The sequence below is a fragment of the Hermetia illucens genome, chromosome 5, assembly GCF_905115235.1.
Source record: "Hermetia illucens chromosome 5, iHerIll2.2.curated.20191125, whole genome shotgun sequence".
Taxonomy (NCBI): domain Eukaryota; kingdom Metazoa; phylum Arthropoda; class Insecta; order Diptera; family Stratiomyidae; genus Hermetia; species Hermetia illucens.
The window spans coordinates 103,600,752-103,617,560 of record NC_051853.1 but is presented as its reverse complement, the minus strand read 5'-3'; the positions used below and the strand labels follow the sequence as shown (position 1 = coordinate 103,617,560).

The 16,809-nt window shown below is 38.3% G+C and overlaps 1 protein-coding gene across 1 annotated transcript; it reads right to left on the bottom strand.

Moving 5' to 3' along the window:
- Positions 1-6,389: 6,389 nt before the first annotated feature.
- On the bottom strand, positions 6,390-15,435 carry LOC119657735 (probable 4-coumarate--CoA ligase 3). The gene is made up of 6 exons (XM_038064779.1): positions 15,417-15,435; positions 15,103-15,360; positions 14,831-15,038; positions 14,571-14,766; positions 7,567-7,689; positions 6,390-7,503 (listed from the first exon to the last, which is right to left on the bottom strand). Exons 1-6 carry the CDS (start codon positions 15,417-15,419, stop codon positions 6,507-6,509), a joined length of 1,785 nt encoding a protein of 594 aa, XP_037920707.1. The 5' UTR covers positions 15,420-15,435; the 3' UTR covers positions 6,390-6,506.
- Between the last annotated feature and the right edge of the window lie 1,374 nt (positions 15,436-16,809).

Below are 16,809 nucleotides of genomic sequence, written 5' to 3'. Positions count from 1 at the left end.
CTGGCATATGAGAAAGATCCAGAACAAATATTGGAAATGAGGTACAAGGTATCTTGCTCCGAATGTCTAAACGTTTACGTCGGAAAAACTGGTGAATGCAGGTATTGGAACAAGGTTCCAAACCTAATTTAGTGTCCAAACTTAATTTAGTTTCTTCTTCATGTAGAAGCAGTTAAACTCTTAACTCTAAGACAATTATCACTTTTAACAACAAAATACAGTTGCCTGGCCGATGGGCTCTAAGCGTAAGAGGTCGTGCTATACCCGATAATCGCTCGCTTCTACCCGCTTCTATGAATTTTGCTTTGAAATTTTCGCAGCTTATTCTGGAATAACTAGGCTAGCGGTCAAAGCAATAGAAAAAAGTCGATTCTGAAAATGTCTTAACCTGGTTTCCCCCTTTAAGTGTCCTTGTTGGCGTGAATCTCGTTATTCGTTTTATACGTGAGCCCCACATCAGCTTTTGCCAAACTTTTCGAGTTTTCTTCACCCAAAATTGAGCTCAATGAGATACGAAACTACGAACATCAAAAGCGGTTTCTTGCAACCGATTTTGATGCATTGATGCCAATGTACCTGTGGTCCATAGGTGTCATACAATCCCAATAAGTTATTATTGTACTTTCTTCAAGTACTTTCAAGAGAGTGCGAACGAGCATTATTCTGCATTTGTATCTACTTAAAATGACTCTATTTTATTGAAATATAAGCAGATTAACTTGGGGTTTCCCTATGATAAATGCATTAAGGGTGCCCGTGTGAAGTCCGTTTTTTTGGCTTATTTTAGAATTTCTTTGTGAAGAACTGAATGAAGATACAAATACGAATTTTTCACCATAGATTTATTAATGTCTTGAGCGTCCATAGCAATTTCTCCGGCCCGATCGCATGGTTCGTTATTGAAATACAGAGCAATTTATACACCCATCTCTAAAAAAGTGTTTTTCTGCTGACACACCAGAGAACGCTGCGATCACCTTAAAGAAAAAAAGTAAAGGGCATTTTAACGTAGACTTAATTACAGTCCGCAAACTAGGATTATTCAAAAATATTAAAAACTAAATTTTTGGCGCCTTGTTAAATTTTTTTTTTTAATTTTGGTGTTTTTTACGGCTTCTTCAATGAATAAACAAAAAAAATACAGAATGAAACGCAATTATCCTAGTTTGTGGACCGTAGACATATGTTTGGAATAAGTCGTGAAAATTTCAGAGAATTTCGTTGGATAGATTTTGCGCTATGGTGGCAGCCGATTTTCAACATGCAGTTTCGAGAAAAACGCATTTAAAAAGTAGAATGCGATTTTTAGCCATAAAACTTTAACTGACCATTAATCTGCCATACCTAGTCTATAAACATTAGGTTTCTTGAAAAAGCACATGTACGGCCTTGGCTTTAATTCTTATCCTTTTAGCGTCATTTATTCGGTAAATACGAGCTTTATTACGACGATCGACGTAAATCTAGCATGTGACTTATCACGTGTTTAACACTATAATTTCCGAACGCCTCCGAATATCATATACCATATATTCTACACTGTATCTAGATACGATTGATGCAAAAACAATCCGACACACGGGATGACCTCCTTTAATAATCTCAAAGGAAGTACGGGAGTACTTCTAGAGAATTTCTACCCATTTGTTCTCTACTTTACTTTCAAAGTTTCACTAGATATATTCAAACTTCTCTAATCTATTCTTAATCTACTATACTACACTCTAGATAATCATCAATGTCCTTTAGAGTAACATTGGCTATTTTCACTTTTAGCCGTAACATTCCCGGGAAATCATTTTCAATTTTCTTATCAATTTTACAAACGCATTTTTGGGCAACATCTGGTATCCCTACAATATAGGATGCTTTCAGTTTCAGATGGGAAGTAATCACACATCTCACACTCTTATCGAAATGTTGCACATAAACACAATGAATTCACTCATCCAGCTCACTGGTAATCGATCCAAAATCGATATGGGGGTTTTATTAGCGCTCTATCGTCACTTCCGGTGTCACGATATCACCTTCGTCATTAAGTGATTTTCATTTTCATATTGGGAATGACAACAAATTCAAAAGGCCCATTTCCTGGGTTGAGAGTGAAAATGGATCCGATTTCAGTCACCCCGTCTAGGTATAATGTGAACATTATCTCTCTTCAACAATTTCTTCATCTTATACAATAAAACTGGAAACACTTGACTTCTCTAGACCAACAGGTCCGTGCTTTCCAGAAACATTTTGAATGTTGGCATTTCTGGAGCTTGAACTATTTGTTCAAGTTTGAATAACGTATGATAATACTTTTCCCGTGGTGGCAATTGTACATACGTATAACGAAGTATTGAAGTAAGAATGATTTTTATAGATGAGGAGGATTCTGAAGAGCACTTTTTACCTTTTTGCGACCCGATGCTTTCCTAAATCTGATGCCGACAATTCACAATTCCGTAGGCAAGTGTGATCCAAGAGCCAGCATTTTGACTATGAGATTCTAGTCAGGACTAAGGATGTCAATGAATATTTTCATTGTAGAGGAGAGACATGCTTGGGTGAGCTGTGACAGGCCTCACTCGAAGATGCCGTGAACAGGTGTGGTTGTGGTGACCCTAACGACAACGGTGAGTTCTGTTGGTAGCTATGAATGAGATGTATGACAAGAGCACTACGTTAATATAGGTAGCAGAAGCTGCCATTAATTACTATGATTTCACCAAGTTATACCACATCCTGAAAAAGAGCTTGTCGGGGGCTGTAAACTTTACTTTAGTCCAGAGAGCAACTTGCGAGATGGAAAGGATACTGTCGTCTTCCCTTTGCGAAAATATTCGTTTTCGTTGTCGATGGCGTTATCAATACTATCTTATCCAGAGTGGTTCAATAGCAATAACATCGCTAATATCATCTGCCTGTTCTCAACCGACAATAGGCCTTTTCGCCAAATGGATCTGGATTTGGATGAGGAGCTAAACCGAGTAGAATATAAACAACGGATCATTGCCCATTTCGATTTTGCTTTAATGATCAAAATATCATGTGTGTATATGTACATCTGTGAATTATTGTTTTCCCATCGTGACACCGAACTTGACGTCCGTCAACGTATTAACAACATTAATTATGCTCAAGTGTTTGGCGCAACGTAACCAACTGAGCATCAACATAATTTGCGGTTTAGAAGCAACAGATGGTGGGGACTGCCACACTTACCCCACAATTATAGCTTCCGCCAAATGATGCGTTCAACGTGGGATGGCAATATTCGGGCCTAAACAGTATAAAACTACGTCACACAAGTTGATCCAAATTGGAAAGTGGCGGTGGATAGGTTAGATATTGAAACAACTAAACCTTAATACTGAGGAAAACGGCAAGTTGTCGTCAAAATATGCATATTTACAATGAAAATGAAAAAAAAGAGAATTTGGATTAAACAAGTGTCGAATCCAAGCTATCCGCAAAGGTCATCGCGAGCCGCATGCTGGACATAGCTTTGGTGACCTCCACATCGAAGCTTATGACGGATACAGATTTCTTCAAGTACCTAGCAATTTCGCAAGGAACCCATGTTGAGGTTGGTAATCTGAAGGATGCTCTGATTTGCAAATACCTCCGACGTATTGGTGGTGCTGAATTCTCGTCTCTCAGGGAAGAATTAAATAAGCGCATTTAAAACATTCGCTATCCTTTCCCTGGCTTCTGCATTCGGAATATTGCCGTGGACGAACACCTATCTGGAAAATGTCCAGCGGTGGATACGGACTATGTCCACATTCCGAATGCATCATCCAAAGTCTGCCGTGGAGCGGATGAACCTGCCTCGTGACTACGGAGGTAGGGGCATGGTTGACGTGGCGACAAAACAACACCGCTAGGTCGACTTGCTACGCGCTTATTTTTACAGAAAAGAGCAGGCGTTGTTGGAATACAAATGGGAATATCCTTCAACTGCTTTACCTTGTTTACGACGTTGAAACTTTTTAGCCGATTCATTCCATGTGTAGAATTTCGGTATCTCAGAATAAAGTAGAGTCTTTGCAAAAGGATCATCTTGGCACAATGACTAAAATGCGGTTAAAATTGTTGCCGGTGGAACCAATGCTCTTGCGCGTACATTATCTGCTGTAAAGCACACGCGCTGTCCATTCTCGAGATGTACCGCCAAGTGTACTACTTTTCGATATCGTTATTGATTCGAAATGATAAGATGCGCCATACAGCTTCATTGCTGCTAATGTAGCGTTCAAGTTGGTATTGGTTGATTTCATCGAACGGTGCGACCATATTCCCTCTCTTCCGAAGACTGCCATGTCGCTGACTTTGATGACATATTTGCAAATGTATTTGATCGACTTCACTGAATTGCAATACCCAGCATTAATGTGTGCTTTGAAGGTTTTTGAGAGCAACGGTGAATATGGCACTACCCAACCATTATCGACTTCGACATCAACGTTTCGTACTTTCAGAACGATGGATTTGCCGCCATCCTCAACTGATCGGCAACGATACAGTGGGTATCCATCATTGCCAGTGATGGTATCAGAAACCAACTCTCTTGGGTATCGTTTCGTGCATTTCCCATCAGACATGGATGGTGAACTGTTGTTGAATGCGCCGCATGGACCATGATTCATATTTTTGGTAACGACGTCGAATAAGTCTGGATAAATGTCCTTATTTGGTATTTCTGCTGAGATGATTTGGTCAATTTGATGTAGCGTAATTTTGTTGATTAACCAAAACCAAAATATGTGCATATGGCAATCCTCTTTTCTGCCATTCAATGAAAAACATCCAGCAGCGTGTCTGTCCAAAAATGTGATGCTTGATAATAAAATCCATCAATGATTTCAATTTTTGTTTAAATACGCGTGTGGTAATGTCATGGCGGTCTGAAGATGATTGTCCAGCTAACAGAAGTTCTTTAATCTCATCCCAAGTTGGATTGCATGCAAATGGGATGAACGAATCTGGTCTACCATATGCACGAACGTATGCCATAAAAGATTGGGAATCTAGTTTGTCTTCTAAAGGACCGAAACGAAAAGGGTAATATTATATTTATTTTCTTAACGACTGAATGCACATTTTTATATTTATTTGTCAGCACAATTTGATTGCAGCACTCGTCGCTCTCCCACGAAGATAATGTGGTGACGTAACTATATAGCGCATAGCATGTGCCATAGACCGGCTTGTACTAGCCCAAAAAAAGATGGAGGGCTGGAGGCAGTAGTCAAGTTAATAATAATAATGGTTGGCGCAACAGTCCATATTGGATCGGAGCCTTGAAGGGTGTTGGAGAATTTTATTCATGACCGTAAAGGTACACAACATTACATTCTAGGATGCAATGTGGTCAGCTTTGCACACGTCCGCGATTATTACCCTGATTTGGCTCAGATACTCGTTCCCAGCTGAGTCGAATGCTATCCGATCGATATGCAGTCATGATAACAAATCCCTCTAACACCAGTGAGATTTGAACCGGGACCTTCGCTACGACAGCCCAGCGTCAGTCAAAATTGGGATGAAGAAAATAATTAACTATTCTTAAGGGGGGGTCATCCCGTGTGTCAGATCCGCGGAATCGAATTTTTGTATCTTAGATATAGTGTAGAATATATAGGCAAAGTGATTTTTTGATATTCGGAGTTGTTCGGAAATTATAGTGTTAAACACGTTATAAGTTACATACCAGATTTATGACGATCGTCCTAATAAATCGCGTATATATCGGTCCGAATGGCGTTCGAATGACTTCGGTAAAAGGACAAATGGAGTCAAGGCTGTACATGTGTTTATTGAAGAAACCTAAAGTTTAAGGACTAGGTATAGCAGGTTAATGATCAGTTAAGACTTTATTATTATATTATTCTGCTTTTTAAATGTGTTTTTTTCGAAACTGCATATTGAAAATCTGTTGCCACCATAGCCCAAAATCTATCTAACGAAATTCTTTGAAATTTTCACCACTTATTCAGAACATATTTCTACGGTACGCAAACTAGGATAATTCGGATCTTTCTTTCGTTTCTTTTTTATTCATTAAGGAAGCCTTAAAAGCCTTAAGGATCACAGCTATGTCGTTCGTAGAATACCGAACTAACTTGTATCACAATACTCGAGGAAACACACCAAACTATACGAACAGTAATACAACTCGAGTAATCACCTCACTATTTTTCACTAAATAGTGCACTCTCATGCACACAATAAAATATTCCAAGTAAGTAGGAACGAAATCTGCTGTTGTAATCAAATCCCTGAACGAATTCATTTTTAATTAAGAATAAACCAATTGGATGAAAAAAAGTATGTACGTACCAATGTGCTGCTTTGCATTAGCTAGCGTTTTCTTTAATTGAAATTCAGGTAAATATATTATATCAAGGAAAGACTTTATTTAGTTGGTTTGCCCTAGGCAAATACACTTAAAAATAGCAAAATTTAAGGATATACATTTTAGTAGAATACTTAGAAAAAGAACCTCAAAGTCAGACTCTGATAACATTAGTTCCATTTATGCTATTACTAGTTCCTTGCTTATTTCTAAATAACTTGGTGCAAATTTCTCTCGCCACGCGTCTTTGATATTTTCCTGATGCCGTCATGGGAATTGAGTCTGTGAAGTAAATTCCACCTCTAAGTTTTTTATAATCTGCCACTCGACCCTCCAGATGATCAGCAATATCCTTTTCAGTAATATTGGATCTTTGTGCCTTTACAACTAATGCTGCTGGCAAATCGCTTCCATCTTCCTCTGGGATTCCGCAAACGCAGATTTGTGCAATATCTGGTATTTCCATGAGTACGTTTTCGATTTCGGATGGGAAGTAATGGTAATTTCGATATTTCAAGATATCTTTCTTCCGATCTACTAAAATCAAATAGCCTTGTTTATCAAAATGTCCCACATCACCGGAATGGATCCACCCATCCTCATCGAAGATATCTTTGGTGGCATCCGGTTGTCCGTAATAGCCTAAGAATGGATATGGGGGTTTTATCAGGACTTCGCCATCAACATCAGTATCCACGACATTGCCTTCGTCGTTAACGATTTTCATTTGTATATTGGGAATGGCAAGCCCAACAGATTCGAGGGGCTCATTTCCTGGGTTCAGAGTAATCATTGATCCGACTTCTGTCATCCCGTACATAATGAAAACGCTACCATTCTTCAAATACTTATTCATCCTTTGTACTAAATTTGAAAGTACTTTGCTTCCGCCGCACAGGTAGGTCCGGATGCTTTCCAGCCGGCTGACACTTATATGGGGGTCTTGTAGCAACATGGCCATTTGTGAAGGCGGAGATATGTAAAATGTGACTTTGTATTCCTCAATCAAGCGTAGAATCACATCCGAAGATACTTTTTCGGTGGTTACAATTCGTGTAGCTCCTGCCATCAAACTCACGATTAATGTAAATACACCACTGTACCAATACATGGTACTGAAGCAAAGTAGAATATCACTGCTTCTCACGGGACTGAAGAAATAATAAAAACATAACATTAAAGTATTTATATTTTTTATCTCTTTAACAACTTACGATATTTCAGCGCACAGAACAAGTGATGCTTGTGAGACGTATACTCCCTTTGGCAAACCCGTTGTTCCGGAAGAACAGATAATAGCCCCGGGGACATCCTTCGGGTCACCCAATACAGGACATCTATGAAAGTAATTAAAATAATTTATTGCGGATTTATGAGAAAAATGAATTTTTGAAAGAAAATTTTCATTGTAAATATCAAAACTTAATTATTGGTTTTTTAAAGCAAAATACTACCATTCTGTAGATTTCTTTTGAACCACTGATGTAGGGAACAAGTGATTCCCGAAATATTGGTATTTGTAAGGTTAATAAATATTACTAGCGAAAAGGAAAGGGAAGCCTTAATTAATTCATTATTTTTTATTACTTCCGAGCAGTTAAGTGCTTCGAACACAGTACGTCTCTTTCTTTAGTGCCACTTGTATACTGTAGTACTAAAGAAACAGTAAATGCATGAAATTGCAGACCGAGACCTCGAAACCTCTCGCTACATTTCTGGGAGAAATGTGATATACAGACGAACAGTAATAGATGGACGAACAGTGAGAAAGACAAACAGTAAGCGGATTTTGATAAGGTTCTGTACTACATAAAAACCTAGAAACCGAAACTATTGCCAAACTAGAGAACAGATGCTAACTAGATTCCTTTCAAATGAAAGTGTTAAGAGAGAGCTGAATAGTACATATGATGACCCTGAAATCTCTAATTTGATAAAATTGCAAAAACTTCTGTTAAGCTCACTTAGGGTAAAAACTCACACGTAATGGGATATTTTCACAAAAAGACGAGGATTCTATGTTAACAAATGCCTGGCTGGCCAAAGTGTAGTATAGGTCCCAGAGCACAACGTGGATTGGTATCGACGATGGAGCATAAAACCTGGGAAATGTCGGCTGAGTCAACCTCAACAGCTCTACTATCAAACCACCTTCATGTGGTGACCGCAGGGAGTTCTTTCTTAACGAAAAGCTGCAGACGGAGAAGGATGAAGGCGAGTTTCCCGCTCACTATACAGGGACGCAGCAATTAGCCCCAGTCGCAATATAGGGCTGATGTAGTAGCATTACAGGAGGTGCGTTCGACAAGTCCTTACACCATATATTATAATGGCTATCCATTAAACCATGTGCTCAGAATAGGTTTTCTAGTCAGCCGAAAAATGAAACCTGCTGTTATCGGCTTTGAAAACATAAGCGAACGGCTATGCGCTCTGCGCTTACGAGGAAAATTTAGAAATATAAGCTTCATTAATGTTTACGCCCCTTCAAAATGATACTTGGAGATTTTAAAAGCAAGGTAGGGACGGAGCCCATATTCAGACGATACGGCTCTTACATAAGAATCCCCCCACTGAGAACAATATGTAACAAGGAATTTGTTTTCGGTATTTTGTCTTAATTAAATAAACAAGTGAATACCAATAAGATCGGACTGCGGATTATTCAATTAGCAGTGTCACACGAAATGGTTTTTGAAAGTAGCTGGTTTGCGCAGAAAGCGGTCCACAAACAAACGTAGACCTCTCCAGACGGGACCACTTTGATTGAAAGGTGGCGGCTTTCAATCTTCCAATCTAGATAATGTCAGAACATATAGGAGGGTCAATATAGACTCGGATCACTATCTCGTCGTCAAATAACAACACCCACCCAGAATCTACTCTGACAACCTGGTGAGAGTTAACACTGATGCCATTCACAGCACAACAATAGCCGCGGTCAACAGAGGTCCTGCAGATGAAGCATGAACGAATGATCCTGAAGAGCGTTATCATTGATACGGTCACAAACATACTTGACCCCAGTCGCAAAAAAAGTCAGAACGGCTGGTTCGACAATGAATGTAAGCTAGCAACAGAACAAAAGAACGCTGCATAACAAGTAATGTTGCATGTTGAAAGCCGGCACGCACGGAGACTTATCAACAACTCCGTCGAGCGAAGAAGAAACTTCACAGACGGAAAAAGAAAGCCTGGGAGAACCAACAGGTCTGTGAACTCGCAAAATACAGAGAACAACCGCACCAGGCGCGCAGGATGCAGCCTTACACACCTCGATGCTTATTCTGCCGAGACAAAGAGGGAAATTTGCCACCACCAAGTATAGAAGAAACAGTCCGTGTAATTCATCGGCTTAAAAATCATAAGCCGACCGGGCCGGTTGGAATTATAGCCGAATTGGTTAGATAGGGAGGGGATGCCCTATCATGCCTCCTTTCTAACCTGGCCCTGAAAAGAGTGATTCGTGATGCTGACGTAAACTAGAGAGGTATCATCCTCTTTAAGTCCACCCAACTAGTGGTCTATGGTGACGATATCGATATCATGGGAAAACGACCTCAAGCTGCCTTCATTTCAGATCGAACAAGCGGCGTAAAATCAGGTAAAAAAAAAATTTTTGTTGTCAAAGATTGTCTTTCGATGTCATAACTAACGCGATTCCCCATTGCGTACGTTCAACACGCAAGTTTCTCGCTCCGTCACGAGATTCCAACTCCAGCTGAAACCACATGGGTTTTCAACGAGGAACCAGCCGCACGGTTCCCTCAATTCAAAAAATAGTATAAACTTTCAAGTGATAACACATGTATTTAGTCATTCATTCAACCATAAACCGGATGGACTAATAAAGCAGAACATATAAATAGGGGCTTGTACAAGTAATACTGTTCAGTTTTAGCAAATAGAATAGGGGTGTTAGAAAGCGAATCCCTTGTATTTTTATAGTTACTGAAGAACTTACTTTTTATGAATACAAAAATGTAACGATTTAACTCGCGCCATACTGGCTGTCTTCAGTGTCCGATGCTAATGTTCTAGCAGTTCAATAGACTGCAGATGGTACCGGATTGACCGCTTGCTTTTGAATCCAAAGATTTTTGCGAGCTTTGAGAAAATGGTGGATTTTAATTGGAATCTCTGCTATGTGATGATTGCGGCGGGGACACCAAAGCACGGAATCCTCTCTCGACAAAAGCCTTCAGCATAGGGCTATGCAGTAATGTCCTGCACAGTTAGTGTCTCAGATCACCGCGTAAACTGACCAATCATTGTGCAAACCAGCAGTCGGGTCTAGCAGCTGTTACTTAGTTGTCTTAAACGCTGTAACGGCTTTTGGAAACTATACAACCTCTTGTGATTTTTTGGTTTTAGAACCAACCAGGAAAGCCTTAAGTAAAGCCTGGTGGTAAGGGGCTTTGGACAGGAACCGACGGTAGAAGTTTACCATACCCAAGAGAGCCTTATAAGGTCTTCGACCGTTTTTGGCAGCAGAAAGCTCGCGATCGCTTGTACCTTGTCTGGGTCGAGCGTGATAAAATGGGTGCACTTTCCAACATTAAGAATTAGACCATTATCAAAGAGACGTTGAAAATGCACTCGAAATGTGCCAAATGCTTGGACTCGGTGGTGGTACTACCAGAATGTCATCCAAGTAGACGAAACGTGCAAGTTTCGTAGAACAGAGTGAATGAATCTCTGGAAGGTTTGCACCGCATTGCACAGGCCAAAAGTCATCCGAGTGAACTCAAAGAGTCCGAAAGGTATGTAAATTCCTGTCTTTCGAATATCTTCGGGAGCTACAGGGATTTGATGGTAGGTATTGGCCAGATCTAAGGTCGACAAACGACAGTTTGCTGCTGATTTGCTCTACTGCCAGTTTCGATTGATTCGAAACCAAAAAGGCAGCTTCGAGCCACTGTAATTTAATCAATAATAGCTTTGATAAACTTTTCAAAATCATGATCTACATTATACGCTATATTTTTTTATATTCTTAACACACAACAACTAGTGTGAAATTTTCAGAAAATCAAAAGAAAATTTTCTTGTGCATTTTTCGTAAGTTATATATCAAAATAATATATAAAATTTTCAAGATTGAATCTCAAATAGTTTTTGAGTTACAGCTTTCTAAAATTTGCTGCACGTCGGTTATAAATGTGTGCTACTAGAGGGGCCGTCTCTAACATATTGTCGCGTTAAGGACCCTTGTAAACAATTATAATAATATTAGGGGTCACATACAGAGATATGTATGAGTGGGTAATAATGTAAGGAATTTTTCGCATATTGTTTATATTAGATTATATAGTATATTATAAAATCACTACTTTTATCTCAAAATTACATTTTTCGAATTTGCTGCAGTTCTCGATAACATATTCCCCGGTCGACTTGGTTTTTTTAACATATTTGGCATATCATTCTCCAGTATTTGATTGGATGTAAAATGTAATTAAATTAATTAAATTTTTGGGGCAAAATTCAAATTTATCTTTTTAAAACTCCGCCATTTTGTTATCTTTTTATTTTTCACAATTGTGGGTCATTGTATAGACAATACCTTCTAGTTTAATGAACTTTTTTTTTAAATTTCATGCTACTTTACAACTTTTTTGAAGGTTCCGGAGATCGCTGACAGTTTGCGGGGGCTCAAATATTTTCTTGCCAAAATTTCACCATATACACATTATTTATTCAAAAATGTATCCTTTAAAATTGAAAAGATTTTTAAAAAATTCCTAAAAACTACCTTTCTAGGCGAACACACTAGTTGAACTCCCTAAGAAGAAACGTTTTCTAATGGATTTCTAAAAGATAATTCTTTCAGCCGTTATCAAGATGAGATGTATTTTAAAGGGTGTGGCAAGCATAGCATACGATGATCCACAAAATTATACCGCCACCCTATTTTTTGAAAATTGTTGTACTAATTTCTTTTATTTAAGAGAGTTGCATAGTGAAAAATTTAATTGAAGTACTGACTGTAGTACGACCGTTTTGCAAAACAACCTTTTATTTTTATAACATTGATGAAAAGTCAAAGTTAAATAAAAACTCAAAATCGATTTTAATAATGAGTAACATCTAATTTTTAGATGATTATCTGGAATAGGTGGTTATAAATCGAACGGACTAAATTTTGGAGCAAATTATCTAACAAGTCGGGAAACCGGAAGCTTGACGTTTCAGGTATAAAAGGTTTTGTGTTTCCCTATGTGAGGGGCATAACGCAGTTGCCCATTGGCTGATAGCATTGACTGGAGATTTTTAAATTGCTCAGTTCTGTCAACCGCAATAACCTGCCCGGAACTGCGCGATTTAAATGTCTCGGATCAAGCCAATGGAGAACTGTGCAATGAAATTGCTTCATGCATTAACGCAACCTGGATGAAGTGACGTTTCACAACTGGTGTTCTTTGTAATGGATGTATCAGCGAACGTCTCAAATTTAACCGCAGTGTCATCCGTTCTGTCGCTCTCTATAGTTCTGAGTGGTGGCCAACTATAAAAGACCATAAATGGGGACTCCCGCTAATAGAGACGAAGATGTTGCGTTGGACTAGTGGCATGACACGTTTTGATCACATCCGAAATGAGGATATCCGCGATCGATATAGGGTTGCACCGATCGTGGAAAAACTGCGAGACAGGCGGTCAGTGCGTTCAGTAAATTTCTAAAAGTTGGTAATATACTATTAGAAAGTTTATTTGAGCAGATATCGGAATGGGATATATTTTTAGACCTAGATTTCATCTAAACGCAGTTTCCTGATTTTTTTAGGACTTTTGGGTTGGGTAGTTTCACTTTAAGTGTGTACATTTTGACTCCTTATTCAAGCCCTTTGCAATTCACGCCAAAACTAATGTCAGTTTCGGAAGGTACTATTCGAGATCTTTCATTTGATACCCTACATGGCCATATTCCGTGAAAAAAATTCTTCTCAATGAGATTTGGACCAGGAAACTATGAAAATTTTTGAAGTAAATTGTTGTACGCAAATTCTAATCTTTAAGCTGTGTTGTCCTTGTGTAATACAGTTGGTTTCAACATTTTAGATCTTTTAATAATCTTGCTTTAGCAATTCGTTTGGCTTGCGGTCTCAGGCAGCGTATCGAGGTGGGAATCCACATTGATTTCGTTACATGGAACTGTCGAATTTGACTCTGCGTTCATGCTTTTTGAACAAGTTATTACTTTATGGTTTGTAAATTTATTAACAACATTATAACTACGTCAAATTTGTTTCACTATCCACCGATTGAAATGTGGATATTTACGATATTTGGCTTCACTGAGAGGTTACGTCGTCGCATTCTATGCAGGACGAAAGGATATCTTTCCTTAAGATAACTCTAGGATTACATTATCAATAGCAAGAAGGAATGGAAATATATACCTTAAATATAAAAAACCATAGCGGATGTATAAGGCCATTTTCGCAAAAAAGCCCCTATCTCTGCGAATCGATATTGAGTATTTTTTGTAACAATAAAGCAATTCTGCTTTATGCGCTAGTAAAGTATCGCAATAGACAAATTTCTCAAAAAAACCAAAATTAGAAAATTGTCAAAAATAGGGTGGACTTATAATTTTGTGATGGGGCAACAACAGGCAAAAATAAAAAGAATTAGTTTTTTGAGATCTTTTGCGTCTGACAACAATATTTAGAGATTTCATTGTTTTTGCATAAATGCTGTGTCATTAGAGGACAGATGGACAGATAGACGCACAAGCAATTAATCTATTTTATTACGCAAAACCTTAAAAATGTAACATTTCTAACATATGATCCAGAAATTGCAGTTAAGGCAAACAAAAGATTGTGTTGGTAACCGAAGCCCTCCAAAGAGCTGATAAGAAATAATTGATAATAATTATTTTTCATTACATTCGAAACACTTTCCAATCATTTGCTCCGCCGTCATGTAACGAAATGCATTTATTTAGAAGAATTTAATGCCTTGAATAGGTTTCTGTTCTGAGGTTTCGTCAAGCACGAGATCGATGGTTTAAAAAAAATATTGTGGTATAAAACGAAAAGTAAAACGAATGGGGTATATAGTTTTAGAATTTTGAGGGAACTTACCGTAGATGTCTGCATTATAGTGAAATTCTTATTTGATTTAAAATAGATAATTGCGAATAATGAATTTGTAGCAAATTTAGCCCAAACTAGAATCACAGTAATAGAATTATGAGCATTGTACTTACACAAAGTCATCAAGGAAGTCATCATCACATTCCAAAAATTCTGTTACATGAGGAACATTTTCCACGTGCCCGTTGATGATATAGATTGTAGAAGTAAGGCCGATTTTTTTCAAACCACTTTCCACCACTGGGTAAACCGCTTCGTCACAGAACACAATCTTGGGTTTCGTGGTAGCGTACATATGTTCAATTTCACCTTTAATTAATAACATTAATAAGTTTTTTCACTTTCTGAACCATGTAATGATGGATTAACATACTGCTCCCAAAGGAAACATCCAAGCAGTTGTATGGTATTCCAGTGATATATGACGCGAGTACAATAGGAGCGAGGTTCGCGGAGTTCGCGGCCATAAGGCCAATCACGTCGCCCTGTTTCAAGCCATATTTGTAATAAAATCTGCAGGCTCGAATGGCTCGGACTTTTATATCATGATTTGTGTATTTGATTCCACTATCGGCACTGATCTATTGCAGAAATGTGATTATTTTCCACAATTTGGTAATTTTGAAAATGAAGTCTGGCACCCACCTGAATGACCTTATCAGGGTCTCGATCCATCATATTCAAAAGGACATGACCCAATGATACTTGTGGATTAAGAATGGAAACATATTTTTTCCCTGACCAAGTTTTTTGAATAGGATCGAACTTGCACTGATACTGAGACATTTTCGCACAACTAGGACTAGAAATTAATCTGAATGAGCTGGTTCGTAACCCGCGTTTTACTTTTATAACGCCTTGTATACTCACACACTGCGGGGCATGATCAGCACTTCTTGTTTTCTACTATGAAATGATAATAAGAGGAATGATAACAAAAGTTCAAATACAAAACAAACCATTGATAACTTGGTCAACATCGTAAACAATATAAATCTCTGAAAAGATGTGTGTAGATAGAAGCAAAAGTTACTGGCTTATTGTTGTGAATCTTTTTGCGTATATTATATTCACAAATGGAAGTACGTATTAATTTTAGCTTGCTGTACATGTTCTGTGAGCCAAGTTCCGCATGTTCTTAAACTGTGACGTAGGAGGGCGTTGGAAGTAATGATGACTTGCAGTTGAGCGCTCGTTAAATTGAGATCAAGTAATGGTTCCGAAATCAAATTGGAAAATTCCATAATGAACCCCAGGCGGACATTGCATAATCTACGCAAGTCAGGAAAGGTTTCGTGTGCTTTTTACGGAAGAATATTTCGGTACACAGTTGTATTCTTTCCGTTTTTAGGTTGATAGTGTGGATTTAGTATTTTAGACTATTCCCTAATCTAAAATTAACATTATACACATGATATCTCTTTAGATAGTTTTGACATTTACAAGAACTGTGTCAAAATGTTATGAAGATCCGGAAAGCAGATTCCGCGCTCTTTGTTCTGTCAGCAATTTGGTTTTGACTCCACAAAAGCAGCAAGAGTCAACTCAGAAGGACTAGATTAAGTAAAAGTGAAATTTTCACAAATCCGAAGGTCTACTATTGTCGATTATCTGCAAGTTACAATTATCACTGATTTTCCGTTCAAAATAGTTAAACGCGTTCTTCTCGAAGTAACATTTTTGAACATTGTGTTGCAAATTTGTCCGAAACTAATCAACCGATTTGTTTGAAACTTTAACAACATATTTTAAATATGTGTGGTTATCGTCCCTACTACAATGAAATTAAAATATAAAATTTTATAACTTGTCTACAGGAAAATGTGCAAAAACCGCTGACTTTGCAGAATTTTCTGATCAACCCTCCGTCATGCTTTGCATACATGCATACCAAAATTTAATTGGGGTAGGGACATTAGTCATCTCCTCGAATTTTTGATTTCACACCATCCAAACCGAAGATTTTTGCAACCCACGTGGATTACTTTTGTTTTCAAACATTTTATAACATTGTAATTAATTATTAACAGTATAAAATTATTAAGAAAGGATTGGCCATTCTGTAGGTTTTGCACTAAAACCAAACCAAACTAAAATCAAACAAGCGTTAAGACGTACCCCACATAAACTGGCCAACCAGGCGGAAGCAAGTCTCCGGAACACTGACAGCCTGGTAATTATACCCATGAAAGGAGAAGCGGGGCGTCACACAGTGTAGCCAATGTCAACATCGTCATTCTGCGACGACTACAACCAGCAAAGACCGCTGCTCAAAAAGCAGGGACAAGTAAAAGAATATCTGAAATCAGTATGTGAGGCGTCAGGAAGGCGGCAGACCTCAGTGGCTCACGT